Source organism: Protomyctophum parallelum (assembly GCF_964188405.1).
Source record: "Protomyctophum parallelum genome assembly, chromosome: 12".
Lineage (NCBI taxonomy): Eukaryota > Metazoa > Chordata > Actinopteri > Myctophiformes > Myctophidae > Protomyctophum > Protomyctophum parallelum.
Window position 1 is genome coordinate 30,637,589 of NC_139712.1, and position 20,156 is coordinate 30,657,744.

The following is a 20,156-nucleotide window of genomic DNA, read 5'->3' on the forward strand; positions in this document are numbered from 1 at the left end:
GTCTTTAGTCTGTTCTCGAAACCATTTTCGATGAAGGTGGTTAGGGCCAGTACTTGTTCTCCTATGCTGCGGTTCTTGCGGAAACCTGCCTGATCCACACAGAGAATGTCCTCTACTCTTGGAGAAATACGTTGTAGTATTAGGCGTTCCAGGATTTTGAAGGGGACGCTGAGTAGGGAGATTGGGCGGTAGCTTGCTGGTAATTTGTGGTCCTTGCCAGGTTTTGGTATGGCAATTACTTTAGCTGTCCGCCATTTCTTTGGGATCAAGTTTGTCTGTACGATCCTGGTGTAGAGTTGTGTCAGCCAGGTTAGGGCTCGGGGGCCAAGATGTATCATGAACTCTGGAGAGATGTTGTCATATCCTGCTGCCTTTCCACTTTTCAGGCCCTGCAGGACTTTCTCCAGTTCAGCAACCACAAAAGGCTCAGGGTTTCTTTCCTCTTCAAGTGTTCTCTGATGTTTTAGCTCAGTTGTAACTGCTCTTCTGGTGTGTTTGTCTTGCGTTGCCTTTGCAATAGACAGTAGGTGGGATGCAACTTGGTTGGGTGTAACAGATGCTCGGCTTTGGCTAGGGGGCTTCTGTGCAGCTCCTAGGCGACGGATGAGGCTCCAACATTTCCTGCTAGAGTGGGTAAAGTTCAGGTCAGCTACTGTCTCCTCCCATTTATTTCGCCGGGCTGTGGTTAGCGAGTCAATGAGATGGTCTGCAATCTCAGGGTCCCCTGATGTTTTGTAGGACTGTAGGAGGGCAGCGCTTTCTTCGTCCAGACATGGGACGTAGAGGGGTCGGTAGCCTCGAGGGATTGCTGTGTGGGCAGCTTTGTAGATGGCACTACAGAAGCGGTGATATGCTTCATCTACAGTGATGGTGTGGAGTGGGATTGTGACGACACTCCGGTCCAGGGTTTCACTGTATTTTTTCCAGTTGGCTTTGCGGAAGTTCCAGCGCATCTTCCTTGGGCTGTTTATGACTGGGAGTTGTACGCCAATGTGTGCAAGCAGGGGCCGGTGTTGACTGCGTGGGAAATCGTCAAGAATGAGGATCTGTGCAGGGTAGGGCGTTCCATTCAAAGAGCTGACCCAGCACAGGTCAGGGGAGTAGTCCTTTTTCCACCTGGCGGAGTGGAAAGTTCCTCTTTGTTTGGGGTCGTGTATCAGAGCAAGGTCATTTCTAGATGCCCAGTCTGAAAGTGCCTCTCCATCACCGTCCACTACTGGGTATCCCCAGTCAGGATGGTGGCTGTTAAAGTCCCCCACATAGATGGCAGGGTGGGGGTGGGTGGGTAAGACCTGCAGATCCCAGTTGGCACTTGGGGGCTTGTACACATTGACAATATGAAAGCCACCAATGGTTATGGTGTCTGAGAAAGGTGTAGTTGTCACATGGTTTGCTTCAACTATTTCAGACCGCACATAGGTGGCACGTCCATGTTTGGCATGTGGAGTGTAGCACAGGAGGTCAAAGCCATTGATGGTGTAGCGGCCGGCTTCCTCTGTGCCAATGTGAGTCTCTTGGAGGCAGATAACATCAATAGTGTTGGGAGGCGAGGACTTCGATGAGGCTTCGCTTGGCTGCAGAGAGGCCTTCGACGTTTAGTTGTAGTATTCGAAGGGCAGGTCCTACTGCGAGGTGCTCTTGGGGCTATTTGTCGGATTTAGGACTGTGACTAGGATTCTTTGACTTGGCTCTCAGGCGTTGTCTCTTAGAATTTAGTCTGCTGTTGGGATCATTAGTTTCCCCGGGCGAGCCCGGGTACTGACGGAGGACGCGACGTTAACGCTGATCCATTGTCCTCCATCATCATATATCATCATACATCACATTCCATGCTCAGCCAATTAAATCATCTCAAATTTGGTACACACAGATTCAGATTCAGATACCCTTATTTGCCATTGTGTAAAACACATAGGAATTTGCTTTGACATTTGCGTGTGTGCATTCCATTTTCCTTTTTACACACATAACAAATAAAACGAACACAAATACAGCACCGTGCAAGAAGTATAAATAAATATAAAGTGCAGAGTTATGGATCACAGACGCACAAAGTTGGCTCAAAAGTATTGTAATTGTATATACTATAATTAAATGGTGGGCAGACCACGGCCACGTCACTCTGACTCAGACATAACCATAAACAAACAAACCCATATATATTTATATAGGCATATGGAGATCCAGTTGTCCAAAGCCACATATTCGACTGCTATGCACATTTACTGTAATATATGTGCATAGCAGTGTAACCATATTATGGTTATGTCATGTGCATATACTCGTATGGTTATGTCATGTGCATATACTCGTATGAGACCGACCCATTTCAAACTCGGCAAGGACGTGAGGGACTGCTGTGCCCACCGCAGAGGTGTTTGGTTATGCCTATGTGCTTGTCCAGAAGCGCCGATCCGTTTCTGTACATCTGCAACTTTTGATTAAAATATATATCTTGACAGTTAGAACTACTGATTTAGAAGGCCTGTGTATAATCGGCCTCATGTCTTGGCTAATGAGTAATATCTTGCAGAAGACTTCTTCTATACCTGTATACTTCCCAGGCGGCTACATCAAGTGAGTGTGGCATTCTTTTTTACGTTAACCTGTCTGTCAAGTATATCTGTTCCCATGGCAGAGGATGAATGTCGTGCCCCATTATTGCTCAAAGCTTGCTGACATTGGGGTTTCAATTCAAATGGCACTCGCTTTAACCTGCCCAATCAAATCACCTGAGGTTACATAAATATTAGTAATTCAAAGCAATCCATCATCTGCGCTGTGTGTGTGTGTGTGTGTGTGTGTGTGTGTGTGTGTGTGTGTGTGTGTGTGTGTGTGTGTGTGTGTGTGTGTGTGTGTGTGTGTGTGTGTGTGTGTGTGTGTGTGTGTGTGTGTGTGTGTGTGTGTGTGTGTGTGTGTGTGTGTGTGTGCGTGCGTCAGTCACAGCTAATTCACCAGATGTTGTTGTTGATAAGGACTACTGTCCTTATCAACAACAACATCTGGTGAGAAGTGACCATTTTGGAAGTGGCATGTACATTTGACTACAGTCTGGAAGAGGCATAAGGATGCTAATATGGTATTATACAGCTTGGGTACATTCTTGTGTTCATATTTGGAAGCCTCTGTAATGTCCATAAATCAGTTGTGCCCAAGAAGCATTGGCAAAATTCTGTCTGTGATAATTGTTGGTTGCCACATATGGAGGAGACGATGCTTCCTGTATCCGTGATCTGTATCCTGAAGCACTTGTTGATATTCCCAAGTTTGTGCATCGACTGATGTTTGTGTTGAAGAATTTCTTGTTAACGCAGGCTACGTTGTTTGGCGGGGAGTGTGTGTGTGTGTGTGTGTGTGTGTGTGTGTGTGCGTACGTACGTGCATTGCAACACAACTTAATACGCTATGTGTTGGTATGAATGGGCGCACAAATGCACATGCCTGACATGTCTGACAGATCTTCCTCCATTTTGTTGAGACGTCAGGAATAGTGTAACAATAATAATGTACCTTTATACGAGCCCTGAAGGCTTTTTATAAATGATGCAAATGAAGCCTGCCGAGCAGCTGGTCCAGGCAGACAAATCAGAGGAGGGCCTATTCCTGATCAGCTTATCAGTCACTACTCACTAGTGGTGTAAACTGTAAAGTAACTAACTACATTTACTTAAGTACTGTACTGTAAGTACAATTTTGAGGTATTTGTACTTTACTTACTTTACGTATTTCCAATACTTTTACTTCTACTCCACTACATCTCAGAGGCAAATATTGCACTTTTAATCCACTACATGTATTTGAAAGATTGAGTTACTTTGTAGGACATATAATGAACACTTCAACCTTATATACATTTCGGCCATTTTAAAATAGTTAATCGACAAGATTGTGAGCTTCTAGATCTGCTATTTTCAAAAGATTGTTATACATTTGAAAATGTGTAATGCGACATTCTGCACATTGAGTATACTTTTGGTACTTTAAGTACATTTTGATGCCAATGCTTTTGTACTTTTACTGCAAGTGCAAGTCAAAAGAATGTGAATATCCATGTCCTAAAAATATCATTCTCACAATGACGAAGTGTGTTGTGTTTCTTGCAGGTGTGTCAGCCCAGCTAAGTAACACCCGTTTGAGGAGGAACACGTCTGTAGGGACCCCCTTCTGGATGGCTCCGGAGGTACACACACACACACACACACACACACACACACACACACACACACACACACACACACACACACACACACACACACACACACACACACACACACGCACACATGCACACACACAAACACAAACACAAACACAAACACACACACACACACACACACACACACACGTCCGGATGGCTGCTGCGGTACGCTGCAGTACTGCAGTCTTCATGAGCACATGCATTTGGTAACCAAATGAACACATGGCACTGGCAACTGGCACACATGAATTTCGTGATCAATCCCACATACTTGCACAAAGATAGATAACCACAAACACGTATAAATACACCATATGTACTGTACACACTGTACAAACACCCCAATCAAATAACACATCAAGATCAAGACACAACTCATCCCATTCCATGTCCGATCATATCCACATTCTTACACATGAGTGCAGCCGTGAACACACCCACACTCATCTATATTAACTTCAATACCCCATACATCAGTGAGTGAGGGGTGCACACACCCACACTCATCCATATCAACTTCAATACTCCATACATCAGTGAGTGAGGGGAGAGGCAACATTCCCCGACTGTATAAAAGCTCTCTCCTGTGGCTCCCCTCTCTTTCCACTACATTAGCCAGGGGGCAAAACCCAATGGGGCCACTCTTAATCATCATCACACAGATAACACTGTCATTTCTAATATCCATAATAAGCCTGAATAGATGGCCTTCACTATCCTGCTCCTATAGCTTTCAGTAAAATCATTATTGCTTTAGCACTGCACTGGCATAACGACAAATGAAACACAATATATTATAAAGATATTTTGATAGATAGACATTTGATATTTGTTTCCCTTTCCCCCATTCCGAGTATGATGATATAATGATATAATATGCTATACTATTAATCAACTCTGGATTTTGCTGTGGCTGTGTGTGTATAAGCTAGGTTTGACTCCCACCCAGGCTGAGGATAGAGGTATAGAACAAGCTATACTCAGAATTAGCCCACTATATTGTGACCAGGGAATTACAAGATTTGTGTATTATTCTTTTACCCAAAACATTATTTTGCAATGTATATAGGTTCAAAGTGTTCATGTGGTCTATGGTTGCTTGTATTGGGCTTGTTTTCACAAACCTGGTTGCTTATTTCTCTTGCAAAATCTAGCAATACTGAACCTCAACCCATTTCGTGTATCAAATCCACATTATTACACATGTGTGCACCCACAGACATTTATATCAACTTAATTCAATACCCCATACATAATTTCTGTTATTTCCATAAGATAAAGGGAAAAAGAATAAGAAGAGGGGGGGGGGGGGCAAGGGATAGAGGGGAAGAGAGTTTTTTATAGTATTGCGGTACTGAAAAGCATTTGTAGTTTTGAAATTCACTTTCTCGCAATGAGACTTCTCGCCTCGTCAATGACACATCGTTCAAGTCGAGGATGGCTCATCCTACTTGAAGTTTTGCATGCTGCACAAACATTGGCGCAGCGTATTAGAATACAAGGAACATTACACAATCCTGTGTGCCCTCGCTGATTTTAATCTGATTTGAGTAGCAAACTTCCATTAACGAATAAAGAAAAGCAAAGCCGGTGCAGACTGGGAAGCCATGGGGTGTTCTAGGATGTCTTTAAAGTAATATTGCATTTGGGAGCAGAACAACTTTTTTTACAATGAATTTATAAAAGTTTATGTTTATCAGCTTCTCTCTTATCGTGTTCTATAGTCTCTCCGTGGCGTTTGGAGATGTGTTGATATAATGATTTGTAGAGGAAGAGGGTGAAGGATCTTTCATCTTTTTCTTTTTTACTTGTTGATCGGTGTGGAGTGGCAGACTTATTCTTTTCTTTTCTGAAACAAAATAAATCTCAGCACGTTTTTTCTTGAGGAAACGATGCCGCTTCCTCTTTAGTGATTTCCACCTGTGAGGTATGTTCAGTTTCCATTAACAAAATATTTTTTTTTGACAAATGATTTGTACTTTGCTGTACAAAGTCATATGCCACTGTATACAGGCTATTGTTAGTGCATCGTGTGGTTATTATAGCTTGGTAAAGCTATAGATTGATAATGGAAATAATATAGTGACACAACCTTTTTGGAGAGCACAATACTGATTTTGACAGTGTTTGAATCACATTTGTTGTCTCTTGAAGTTCTAACGTGAATTACTCATTAGAGTACACATATAGGCCCTCATTTATCAACCGTGCGTACGCCAAAATATGGGTGCACGCCGAAATTACCGACATTTTCGGCATTTAACATTTCCGGCAAAGCTTAAAATTGAACGTGACAACGATCAAAAGTCACGTCTGCTTGGCAGCAGCCTTGTCTGAACTGCTGAGAGGCTGTCACAGGCATCTAAACATATATGTATTCACTCCTAAAATGTTTATATAAAAGGTATGTATAATGTATATGGGCTACATGTAAAAAATAAATAAATAAAAATGTTAAGGAATACATGTGTCATATGAAATTAGTAGGAGATAAAATCGCGCAATTAAAAACAATGTTGCAAGAGATGCTTAAGCCATTTAAACAGTGTTTTGCATGAGCGCATACATGCGAGGATTTGGGCTGTCTGTGCTGAAATATTTCCATGACGTTGGAGAGTATAGTGCAGCAGTGCTGCAGCTCAGCTGCGGAGAGTCCCAACGTGCAGGTATAGCCTACTGTAGCCTAATCTACAGCATGAAGGCCGATGTCTTTCTTACGGTATGTGCAATATAATAAACCTGACGCGTCGCTCGAATGCCAAATGTACCGTGCCAGGCTCCCAGCGCAAGTGGGAACTGCATCGGAGATATAGGTATATTAGCCAGCCAGCCCATGCACCAGCCACATGAGGCTATATACGATTTTGGCTGCACATTCATATAATGACAGTTGACAGCCCGGCCACTGTAGTGACTAACGACTGCGAGGCAATCTAAATAGACTGTCGAACGTCGGAACGTGCATGGTCAGTTGGTCACGGACGGACCACTGTGATAGAGAGAGACAGACAGACAGGACAGGAGGAGCACCTGCAAAACAGCAGCGTGTGTGTGCCTATTTGTTCTTTAATTATGGTTCACAGGTTCAGGTTTTCGTTCACTAATATATCTTGTTGTATATTAAATTAAAAATACTTTAATAATTTAATATACAACTAACAACACACAGTGAAAGTTGCAAATAGCGATATGTGCGTGCGTGCGTGCGGGGGTGAGGCGGGCAGCAAGGGAAGCGAAGCGAGAGGAGAAACAGACAGCTTTATTTAATGTGTCATGTAGGTGCGTGCGTGCATGACAGCAAGGCAAGCGAGGTGAGAGGGAAACAGACAGAGACAGGGTAGGCCTACAACTTTATTTAATTCATGCAGGTGTTCGTTGTTTATTTATTTAACAACACACCAGTTAGTTGGGCTTGCAAGTTGCGTGTGCGTGCAGCGTGTGTGCGTCTGTGTGTGTGTGTGTGTGTGTGTGTGTGTGTGTGTGTATGAGAGAGGGGGGTGAGGCGGGCAGAAAGGCACGGTAACCATGGTTTCCAGATCGTATAGCAGTGGTTCAGGTCGCAAAAACGAGGGCGAGGCTTGATTTCTTAGGGCGTGCCAGATCAAATTCAGCCGTGACATTTATTAACGTGAGAACAAAATTAAGGAAGGATCAGCTGTTTGCGATCACTTTATAAATGCCGTGGCGACGTGGGTGTACTACGAAACCTGCACTCGAATCTGTGGCAGATTTTACACTTGATTGATAAATGAGGGCCATACATTGTCTGTATGCATAATATTGCATATCTGTAGGCTACATGAGTGTCTAGTTACAGTATTGGCACACTAATTATGAGGTTACTCATGTTTCAGTTTGAACCGATGAAGAGACTTGGCTCGAAACGTTGTCATTAAATTACATTGGAGCAGATGATGAGTGGGCAGGTTTATTGTTTTACTTCTTGACCTTTTCTATGCAGCACCTCAACCAACGTGTGACGTGTGTAGTCTGTCGGTCTGTCGGTCTGTCGGTCGGTCGGTCGGTCGGTCGGTCGGTCGGTGCATGTGTGTGTATATCCTGTGCTGGTATCTGGTGATGGAAGTGCACGCCACTTGATGCCACGCTATGAGCTTGTAGATCTGCTATCATGCAGCAGCTAACGTTTAAAATAATGGTTAAAACACCAAAAGGGGTTCCCTTCCTGAATGTGTTAAATGCTTACGTTAATCACTTTGAATTGAAACTGTGCGTGTGTGCGTGCATGCATGCGTGCGTGTCGGCTCATGTGTGGTTGGGTGTGGTTGTTTGTTTGTATCCATGCGTGTATGACCTTGGGCCTGCTTGGACTTGTGCGTGACTGCGTGTGTGTGCGTGCCACAGGTGTCGCCAGGCAACAGGGTATACGCCCTGTCCTCCGCACAGTAGAGGGCTTTGGTGATTTCATAAGAGAGAGGCGGCCGCGGCACTTTCATACTGGTCATGACTCATGGTTATAATTCATGGCCAGTACTTAGTGCCGCTCCCGCCAAACCCACTTGCTTAGCTGCGGTTTCTGGTCCCTTGACCGCACAGGGCCCCACCAAGCTTGGTTCCTTTGGCCAGGAGGTCGCCTTGGCCTGATCCTCAATTTCTACTGGGGCATAGGTTTCTGTCAGGTGCTCGTGGGTTATATAATGCTTAGCTATTCCTGATTCCACCTTTTTCAGGGAGGATGGAGTAGGCTCACGGACACATATTCGACGTTCCCTAGGGAACAATGCCTCGTAGAGCATAAACCATGTTAGGAACGGAAGTTCCGTATAATGCAGGTTGTCATCGCCCCTGTAGTACTTCCCCCAGTATGCCCCAGTGATAATACCCCATACCACTGCCCATAATGAGACCTTGAGCACCTTCTCGCCCCATCGCTTTGGTAACATCATCTTCATGCTGACATGCCACCAATGGCGAACCAAGAACCCCAGAACAGGGGCCAGTGTCCAGCGCCCCTGCCACTGTAATCCAGAAATTTATGCCAGTCTTAACTAGGCCTGCGAGTAAAGTTAATGATCGCAGGCAGCAATTAACCACCCATGGTCCCATGGCACAGTACATAATCCATGCTAGTTGTATTATGCAAAACTCATAATGTGGAGAGATATAACTCCTGAACCAGGACAGACTCAACTGGCCTGGGACGCTGTCAACGACCGTCGGTAAGCCTGGCCCTCGGTTAACCTCTGTGACCCCATCCATTCCTGGGGCCTTGGTGATACAAAATGGAACGCAAGGTTTACATTCCCCTTCCTGCTTTCTTTGCTATCATGACACCGGGTGATTCTGATTGCCACATATCCCATTGTCCCTTAGGTGGCCCTATTGGCCGCCACAACCTGACCTCTGAGCAGGTGGTCCCCAGGACTATCTAGTTCTCCTGAGATACAGTATAAAACGCGGGATATTGTTGCACTCGGCGGTGCCACTCTTTTGTCCCCCGCGCCTTTGACTCTTGGTCTATGTCCGAGCTTGATGGTGCTATAACCGCCACTCAACGGATATGGGCTCACGCAGAATGTGCGGTTTTTACCCTGTAGCCAGAGGTCACATTCGTGGAGGTGGCAATCTATCAGGTTTCTTGCATATATCAGCCGTAATTTTTCAAGGGTCTGGTATGTAGGTTTATTCAACAAGCTATCTTCACATGGTATATCGCAAATCCACACCTGTTGGTGCTGAAGATTAAGGCCGTAGCTGCATCCCCTCGTGGCCCTGACTCTCTGCCCTGTGCTATCCCTCCTGGCGGCCCAGCGCTCCTGCTTGGTCCAGGTCTCTCTCTATCCATTTCCTGGTTCAAGGCGCTCCTACTCTCTAGTCCATTTATAGTTTTTATAAGGGGCGCTAAGGCTCTGGTGTCTTCTACACAGAATGCTGTGTGATGCACTTCGTTTGCTACATTCGCTAGCATCTTTAATATTGGGATGTACCCTGGGCTTCCAGCAGCACCTCTGCCCACCATTCTACCCTTACGTCGTTCCCACCTGGATTTTCTGTGTGCTCCACCGGGCTTCCTATTATTACTAGGTACTCGTTCTCGTCGTTGTCTTCCAGGTTTGCCTCACCGTGGCCGACACATACTATTTTAGCAAAGCCTATCCCTTCTTTAGCTATGCCTTTCATGTAGGTTTCTAACAACATGTTGTCCACCCTGCATTGCTTTGCCACCTCGGAGCGTACCCCCTCGCTCCATTGTTCCCATCCATTGGCGTATGGCAGTACCAATGCCCGTTCGCTTAGTGGCATGGGAGGCGGCTCAGGAGCTCCTCCACAAGCCATTTTCTATTGTCGCCAGTGAGTCGCGCCGTGTTAAGTCGTTTGAAACCAGTTCAACTACGCATAACCACGGAGCCAACTACTCATCCGTAGGCTTCTTTGCCTATTCTGAGTCTTTACTTTGGGTTGTTCTATGGTAATTGGGGGTCTGGTCAGGACCCCTTATTTTACCCTACTACTCTGTGGACTTTCCTAGTCCAGTAGTAGGAAATTAGATTCTTCCAGGAGAATATATTTTTTGTAGAGTTCGCTTTCAGAGGTAGACTCATGGGGAGGACACGAAGAGGTATCCTTCCTGCCTGGCCATTGAGAGCCACTTAGTATTTTTTATTTCTCCTGGTGATAGAAAGAAGCGCTAAGGCCCCCCACAGTGTGATAAACGCAAGAGCGGATTTATGGGGAGACCGCCACCACTCTGCTGAGATCACTTATGTGAGGGGTACCCGGCCGGGACACAGATAGACTAAAAAATTAATCGCTATGACATTTTGTAAAAAAAATACATATTTAGCCCCATGCTCGAATGCCCCCGCCCCCCCCTGTCATAAACAGCCCATCCATCTTCAACCGCTTATCCGTAGTCGGGTCGCGGGGCAACAGCTCCACCAGAGAGCTCCAGACTTCCCTCTCCCGAGCAACATTAGTGACTTCCTCATTGGCTGTCATAAACAGCCAAAAAACCTAAAACGAAAGAAAGCAGCAAATGAAGAAAAAATTACATTCATCTTTTACTTTCTCTAATAACAACCTAAAACATGAACCTTGGTTGAAAATAACTAAAGTTGTCCTTTAACTCCAGCTCGTTGACAGCCCTAATCATAAGGCCACACTCATTTTCATTAATAAGCCTAGCACATGAACAACCCATAACATACTAGGACCATTATTAATACCTTATTTGATGACCGCTACCCTACTAATCGCGCGTGCACTTGGTGAATGACTGGTTTTGTTGTTTAAAGTCTACATATAGTCTAGACCTAGAGTGTTGTTTTAAAATGGTGTTGTTAGAGGTAACCCATAAAACTCTTTAAGATGCATGAACCTATATTTTACTCTAACAAGGGGGTCAAAACCCCAATAGTGCAATAAATCCCACACAGTGTCAAATGATTCTCTTGAAACAATTGCTTTAAATACAGGAATGATATACATTTTATTTTGGAATAGCAGTTATAGCTTTAAGTAATTACTCAGGTTGAAGCAGTTCAAATCAGTTAATACAAATTAATTAGTTCGTAGAAACAATCAAGATATTCACTTCCCACAAAGTTCCTATCCTAATTCAAGGGTCAGTTCTACTCACCGTAGTTCAAATGCCTTCGTCCTGATGTTATATTGAGTCCGGAGTGAGGTTAAAGGTGCGCAATCTCGTTCCTCGCCAGTTTACAATTATTAGAATTAGAGTCTAACTCTCCATAATCGGGAGCTCCTTATGCCAATATGTTCCATTTAGTTTGGCTAGATTTGAATACCCTATCTATTAGTCTATCATCCTAATGTCATTTTTATCTCAAGTATAACTTGGAAAAAATAACTAAGTATGATCTTTCAATAGCGTATGGGTTCTGACTATACAGAACATACTAAATCTCTCATGGTGAGAGGTCTGTAGCTCTGATGAAATGAAACGAAGAAGCCCGCTGGTGACTTTAGTCAACCCTATTTATGTGTTTCCTCTATGTCCCAATAAGGCTGTGTCACCTCCTCTTTCCGGACTCAGTAAACCATCTCACAGCATATTCTGTACAGCATTTCATCACATGTTCTTTCCAGCATTTCACCAGATAGGATGTAAGTATTTCATCACCTCCTGACCCCATGATCAACTGTTCTCTTTCCCCAGTTCGCAAATGTCAGCAAATAAACAGTTTAATGCATGTGGGTGCAAGTGGTTTGTGCGCGTGTGTGCACGCGTGTGTGCACGCGTGTGTGCGCGCGTGCGTGCGCGGAATCAGCCTGCATGCGTGCATCCTCTCTTATCTCTGAGTTCATGCAACTTCATGAATTACTGACCTCTGCTCTGGGGCCCTTAGAGACTCATCCTGCTATCATCACGTGTAATATACAGGTTAAATTAGACTAGAGCAATCCATATTACTCAACCCTCGTTGACACAGGTCATAGCGTGTGAACAGCAGCTGGACTCGACCTACGATGCTCGTTGCGACGTGTGGTCGCTGGGCATCACCGCCATCGAGCTGGGAGATGGAGACCCGCCCCTCTCTGAGCTGCACCCAATGAGAGCCCTCTTCAAGATACCCAGGTGAGGCCCTGTCCCGCCCCCAACCTCCAGAGGGAATATTATCAGTTTGGTGTATTATTTGATCGGTATTGTTCAGTGTTGATTTTGACAGCAAACATAATATAGTCGACTAAATCTACAGTAGATTTGTTTTTGCCAAAAATATATTTTGGCGCACCTTGATCTGGTCGTGATTTAAATAGCCGAACTACACGCTCACATATCATTGTACATAATTATTTTGTGCCAGGGTTTTTGATGGATGGAATGAGTGAATTCTTTATTAACAGTTTGCAAAACAGTACAGAGGTATAATTATTATTACAATAATGCTTAAAGACCAAACACCAAAAGTCCTGGGCCTGTTTCCATGTTTGTGTGTATTTCCTGAATGTTCCTCGCAGTGTGGAACGGGCAAGATGCGCAAGATAATCTCGAGCACTTGACTTACAATAGTACCAAGGTCATTATATTCCCAACACGACTCTGCTCTCATATTGAATGTTTTACCAAAGCTCAAGCCAGACAGACTTGTTCAGACACTCTTGTTGTATGTGGATTTGTTGTGGTTGTGAGGAATGAAACTGTGTTTAAAAGCTTATGTGTGTCTGAGTGCTACACAGACAAAGCACTCCATTCTGTTCCAATTCCAAATGGCTTTTCAGTCTCTTTCTTTTGATTGCTGTAAAGGTCACAACCACCTTCACTCTTGACACTTTGTATTGCGTTCGTGTGTGTGTGTGTGTGTGTGTGTGTGTGTGTGTGTGTGTGTGTGTCGGGGTGGAGTGTCTGCTGTACAGGCAGCTATTTTCTCTGCTGCTCTATTGCTCTTTATGTTGTGGGCTGAAGGTTTTTTTTATTCTCTCCTGATTCTGGGTTTGAGAGACTTATCATCACTGTCAGTTTACTTTGTCTGTCTACTGCTCCTGTGACACATCGGACTCCTCCTCCTCCGCACGCACGCACGCACGCACGCACGCACACACACACACACACACACACACACACACACACACACACACACACACACACACACACTGATGCAAGACAAATGCATGTGGGTGCGTTCTTGTGCACACAACCACGATGCAAATACTTGTACACCATATATTGCTGAACAATTATTCAATTCCTGTGAATGAATTCTAATTTTGTGTGAGTTGGTTGCATATGTACATTATGATGATGATGTTCTTGTTGTATGGTTCATTGCAGTCTGCAGACAAAATAGAAACCATTCATTCATGCCTACAGTTTTAGGCGATAATTTATCGCCTTTTTAGGTATCACCTAAAACAGCTGCTCATGAGTCGAGGCCATCATACTCGCGGTGATATGTCCTTAAGCATTGACCCCGCCTCCCTCCCTAATCAGTTTATTTTTATTTATAGTGCAACATCACCCCAAGGGGTCTCTGTGCACTTCACAACAATACACAGCAAAAAGCAGAAAATACAATAGCACAATAACACAATAACAAGCATAATACGATGTGTCAATACACAAGTACCATACACAAGTACCCTACGTTAGGACACAGTTAAAATGCGTTCAGAAAATCTATTAAAATAGCATATAGCGTTTTGAAACCACGGGGCAGAGCAAGGTGAATATGGTGATTTCAGTGAAACTAGGGGGAACCATAATGCAGGCAGAAAAGATGGGTTTTAAGTCTAGATTTAAAAACGTCTAGTGAGTTGGCATCTCTTACCGTTTGTGGGAGAGCATTCCAGAGACATGGGGCACAATGTGTGAATGCACTGCCCCCAACCGTTATTTTATTGTGGTATTTGACTGTGAGTTTTCCAGTATCTTGGGATTGTAGAGGTCGTGGGGCGATGTATGCTTTTATTAGGCTGGACATGTAGGGTGGAGCAAGTCAATTTAGGGCTTTAAAGGTCAAGGGGGGGGGCACCTTGAAATCGGCTCTGGCCTGTATGGGTAACCAGTGTAATTCTATGAGTGTGGGTGTGATATGATCGAATTTCCTTTTCCTTGTTAGTACTCTGGCTAAGGCCAGGTCTAAGGCCGTTTGTTGTTTTTGATGGTAGACCTAATCAGATGCGAGACCCCGTGCCTGCAAAACTAAGGGGACTGCCCACCCAACTTCTAGACCAATCAGTGAACGAGGTGATAGCCCCAGGTGAAAGGACTCCTCTGACAGTAAAAACAGAGCGATGTGTCGGGATCAGTGACGTAATGTTGTAGTTTTCTACCCTTTAGGAAACTACACTGCGGTGATAAGCTATCACCTCAAACTTGAGTCTTGGGTCTTTTTTGTCTTGGGTCTCCCCTCGAAATAATCTTTTCATCCATGGCACCCCTGCTGACAGTGTTACTTTATTGCACCTTACATATATTTCAACATGTAAATAATGTAAATCTTTGCCCCTAAGATACAGTATATATACTGTATCTTAGGGGAAAGATTTACAAAGATTTGACATATGTCACGAGGAAAACTTGAGAGAACATCTATTTCCATTCCGACATATTTCTTTACTTTTAACCACTTGAACGAACCCCATCATCCCAATAGAGCGTCGCAGTCCCTCCCCCTTTCAGAACAACGAGTGGCCCAGGAAATGAATCTCAATGCATTTTGCCCATAGGCTTTTCTTAAAGTATTTATTTAAAGGCGCTTACGCCGCTGACAAAGCCAACTCGGATCGTGACAAATCATGACAATGAACACAATGTTTTGGGCCGATCAAATAATTTCTAAGAAGTAAAACAAAACAAATAGTGTTGTCTCCTGCCTTTATTTTCTTCTTTCTAATGATTTGATCGGCCCAAAATATTGTGTTCATTGTCATATAAAATGGTAAATGGTGCATTTATATAGCGCCTTTATCCAAAGCGCTTTACAGAGATTGTGCATTACATTCACCCATTCACACACACATTCATACACCGATGGCAGCGGAAACCATGCAAGGCACCAACTAGCACATCGGGAGCAATTAGGGGTTCAGTGTCTTGCTCAAGGACACTTCGACAGTAACTCTGGGGGAGCCCGGGTTCGAACTGGTAACCTTACGGCTACCATCCAGGCACTCTACCCCTGAGCCACCGCCGCCCCAAATGATTTGTCACGATCCGAGTTGGCTTTGTCCGCGGCGTAACCGTCTTTAAATAAATACTTTAAGAAAAGCCTATGGGCAAAATGCATTGAGATTCATTTCCTGGGCCACTTGTTGTTCTGAAAGGGGGAGGGACTGCGACGCTCTATTTGGGGGGGATATTAACCAAAAATAACCAATAGCCAAAAATAAATGATGGAGCTTGTTGCACAAAAACAAATGTCACCCACTGTTTTGCACCTGGAAACCTGTGCTGTTGATGCTGATTCTGACGTTCTCGAGTTCTGCCGTCACCCACATATAGGAGTCCATTCGTAGTATCGGACTGTGTACCATTTTGCCTGTCTTTCTAGATCAACCATCTTTTGCCTGTACACACACAACTGCAATTAACTCAGCATGATCTGTCTCTCTCTATAATGTTCCATGTGTGTCTGTGTTCAACAGGAATCCACCCCCTACTCTCCACCAGCCAGAGCTGTGGTCAGACAACTTCAACGACTTTATCAGCAAGTGAGTCGGAGGGATGCTTGTGTGTGTGTGTGTGTGTGTGTGTGTGTGTGTATAATTCTTATACATTGTCTAATTGACTTCTTGTTAATGAAGTAATGCAGATGTTTAAAAATAAATTGAGAGCGTAACATTTCATTTTACACTCAAGAGTTAAAGATCTATAAGTGTCCATTTGGTTACCAACTCTACATCATTTAGCTGATCACCTGGAACCCCCTCAAGGACCACTGGTGGTCCCCGGACCACTGGTTGAAAACCACTGATTTAGATGACAAATTTTTTGTAATATTGGCGGGTCGTGACGGCGTTGAAATCCCCGATTTATACTCAGCTGTGCACCGAAAGTAGCACATCTACTATTTTCAGAGAGTGACACCTGCACACAATCAAACCAAAAAATGACTAGTCTTTTAGTTCTACTGGGTTTCTTCTCCACTAGTCTCTCCCTAACATTTTTGTCTAGTTTTGGTTTGTTGATGAAATTGTCTGTATATTTGTCTCCACCAGCCGAAGGCATGGGGAGAGTATGTTTTGCACTCCGTCCGTCCGTCCGTGTGTCCGTGTGTCCGTCCGTGACCAGCTAATCTCAGCCACCGTTAACCCGGTCGATGCCAAATTTTGCACACACACTCCCTGGATGCCAACCATGAACCTCTGCCCCAAACTTTCCAGAACGGCCTGTTATAGCGCCACCAGGAGGCCGCTTTGTGCAAAACAAGTTTTTGCACAGTACACCTACAGATTTTGTCCAAACATCACGCAAATTGGTACACAGTCTCTCTAGAGCCATTCAACCAAACCGCTCTTTCAGATTTCTCAGACTCCATCCTGATTGGTTAAGATTGGCTTCCAAAGTTCACAGGAGTGCTCAGTTTCAAACAAAATGCTGCAAATCATGAACACATCGCGAGATTTCCGTGAAATTGTGCACCCACATTCCCACTAGGCCGAGGACGAAATGCCACATGAACAATTTCAACTCAGCCTCAAGGTGGCGCTATAACTGGCCCAAAAGTGTTTTTACCTCTAACTGCACGGATCTGTGGATAACTTTCTATGCCAACTCCCTAGAGGCCAAGGAAAAACCTTTGCCTGGAATTCTTCACATCTGCTCATCCTGGTGGAGACCTGTGCCCAGTAGGGCACTTTTTCTAGTTAGTCATAGTTTCAGTCGGCTTAGTTTTTGTCTAAAGTAGCGGTGCTCTGTCCATCCCTCCTGCAGGTGCCTGATTAAGGACTTTGAGCTGCGGCCCAGCGTTCCCGAGCTGCTCCAGCATGTCTTCATCACTCAGATCCTCGGCAGGGAGAAGGTCCTTCAGAAGCAGCTGATGGAGCTCATCGATCTCAGCCAGCAAATTGGGAACATTGAGAAGATAAGGTACCGCTGATAGCGCTAGGCCTTGGTACCTTCCAAGTGATTATACCAAATACCATTGGTGGGGAAAGTACTTGCATGTTTTACTTAGTACAAGTACCTATACTGCAGTTTACAGTAGAAACACTATGTTGCAAGTAAAAGTCCGGAATTGTACAAAAGTATTGGCTCAAAATGTACTTAAAGTACTAAAAGTAAAGGTAGTTAGTCATTATGCAGAATGTCCCTTATGTCCCTTAAGTTATCAAATTACTTTTGATAATAGCATTTGGCCATTTGAAAATAGCAAATAGCCGATCTACAAGCTCACGACAGCATAGCATTTGGCCATAGTATTCGGTCATTTGATAATAGCCGATCTACAAGCTCACAATGTGAGCAACATTTGCAACATTTGCATCTGAGATGAGATGAGATGTAGTGGAAGTAAAAGTACAATAAAGTAAAAGTACCTCAAAATTGTACTTAAGTACAGTACTAAAGTAAATTTACTTTACACCACTGGATAAGGTACTGATGATAATGCTTGCTTGGCCTTGCACATTTCAAGTGATTACACGCCTTGAATAAATAAGGCACTTGAGCAGCTCGGATGGTTGAGAGCCTTGTTCTTCAATAGAACGGGCGCAAAGGACAACATTAGGATGTCTATTATACAACAGGTCGTTTCGAGGACGCAATCTGATTGGTTAAAATAGCCATCTAGCTGTGCTTAAACGAGCATGATGGAACGCCTAATGAAAACATAAAAATCAGTTGTGCTGAGTGCTCTCCCAGAGACAGGGCCGTTTGGGTGGCTATGGCTAGCCACTACGACCGACATATTCGGTCGTAGCGGGCTACATCTGTCATTAAGAAAATATGGTTTTTAGTTATAATTTTTAAAGGGTAACTGTACTGTTGTATACTGTTGTATAATCGCAATATTATAAGTCGAGGGTGTGCTGCACTTTCATTAATGGCACTTCTGCACTGCCTATGGAACTCATCCATGGCCTCGTTCCTGGCATGCCATTAATGACGGTAAAGCATACCCTCTCGTGTAATATTGCTTAATTACGTCTTTGGACCTGACGAAGATTGAAACGTTGTCGTCCAAGTTGCTCCAGTGTCTTCTATTTATGATCGAGGTGTATGGCAAATGTGTGAGGTGAGCTTATAGTTCTGCTAGTTCTGGACGAGAGAGAGAGGGGGGGGGGGGGGGGTGTATTTTAAAAGGTTGTGAACGAGGGCCTGGGCACAAGGCCATCAGCTGAGAGGAATACATTTTTAAATCTATCTAATTTATTTCAGGTGGTGATAGAAATATTGAAAACGCTGCTGGAGCGCAACAGTAGGAAAATCAATTGCATGTAAACAAAAAGGTCAATATAGGAAATTCAATTGAACAGTGAATGACTTCCACCTATTTGGTATGTACTACTCACCAAGAAATGCAAGCACTATAGAGCAAAATAAATGCTCTAAAGAATGCTAAAGAAAAAAAAGATTAGCATTGAATGCCTAGAATGCCTCTAGCTTCCAGTACAACCCTTTTGGGAGGACATTTGGAGCTGAAACACTGCCAGCCAGTATGGTTGGCAGTGTTGGCAGCTTAACTTTCAGTGTCTGGATTCAGACGGTAATCCAAATATAAGTCTCCCTTTTCTGGGTTTATTATACCAGTAAGACGCCTTGAGGGAAGTGAGGGCGAGGTCGCGTGCACGCATCCGCCTGGGTGACGGCAGATGGCAGACTGCTGGTCGAGCACTAGCGCTTTGGCATGGGGGGTCAGATCAACATATGGAATTAATTCTGTACTGGCCATTATATGGAGCGTGTCTTGAGTGTACAGGGTTTGATGAGGTCAACATATGGAATGTCAGAAAAGGAAGGACGGGTGGGGAGGGACCAACGTATGGAATGTCAGAACAGGTCAGCTCCATATATGGAGATATAATGGATTGAGGTTTGAGGTCAGATGTAGAGTTGCTGGCCGGCTCCATATATGCAGATCTAGGTGATGATCCAGTCTTTTCCATGTATGGTTATCCAGGGTTAGATGAGGTCAGTGTCTTTGACCAAAAAATGCACACGATCTAAGGGTCTCCATGATGCCACGTGATGGCGTGACCATATTTGGTATATATACAGGAGGAGGGTGTGTGTAGCAACACACAACGGCTCCTTTTTCACCAAAATAACTTTGGTTTTAGAACTGGTTCAGTTCTAGATTATTGGAACCATACATGGTGCTTTTACGGAACTAGCGGCCATTTTTGGCCCGAAACTTTTAGGGTTCTGAATCAATTCATTTTCAGTGGAAACACTCTGGTTCAATATTAGGCGTGAAAAATGAGCCGGACCGGTTCAACCCCGGTAGAAAAGGGGCCAAAGTGTCAAAATGATGAAATTATTTCTAACTTTAACTTTAACTGACAGGTCTGTCATTTTATAATGACAGACCTGCTTTCA

The 20,156-nt window shown here is 44.1% G+C and overlaps 2 protein-coding genes across 2 annotated transcripts in view; both read left to right on the plus strand.

Annotated features, from left to right (window-relative positions):
• The window catches only part of LOC310868083 (myosin-IIIa-like), a gene marked incomplete at both ends in the record, with an annotated part of 38,924 nt that extends 26,168 nt beyond the window's left edge, over positions 1–12,756 (plus strand). The window contains 2 exons of the mRNA XM_083778339.1: positions 4,104–4,180; positions 12,607–12,756. Coding sequence (XP_083634465.1) covers positions 4,104–4,180; positions 12,607–12,756 — 227 coding nt within the window. The remainder of the gene's footprint in view (positions 1–4,103; positions 4,181–12,606) is intronic.
• A 1,465-nt stretch (positions 12,757–14,221) lies between these two features.
• Positions 14,222–20,156, plus strand: part of LOC310867634 (myosin-IIIa-like) — a gene marked incomplete at both ends in the record, with an annotated part of 32,012 nt that continues 26,077 nt past the window's right edge. The window contains 3 exons of the mRNA XM_083777752.1: positions 14,222–14,250; positions 16,262–16,327; positions 17,550–17,705. Coding sequence (XP_083633878.1) covers positions 14,222–14,250; positions 16,262–16,327; positions 17,550–17,705 — 251 coding nt within the window. The remainder of the gene's footprint in view (positions 14,251–16,261; positions 16,328–17,549; positions 17,706–20,156) is intronic.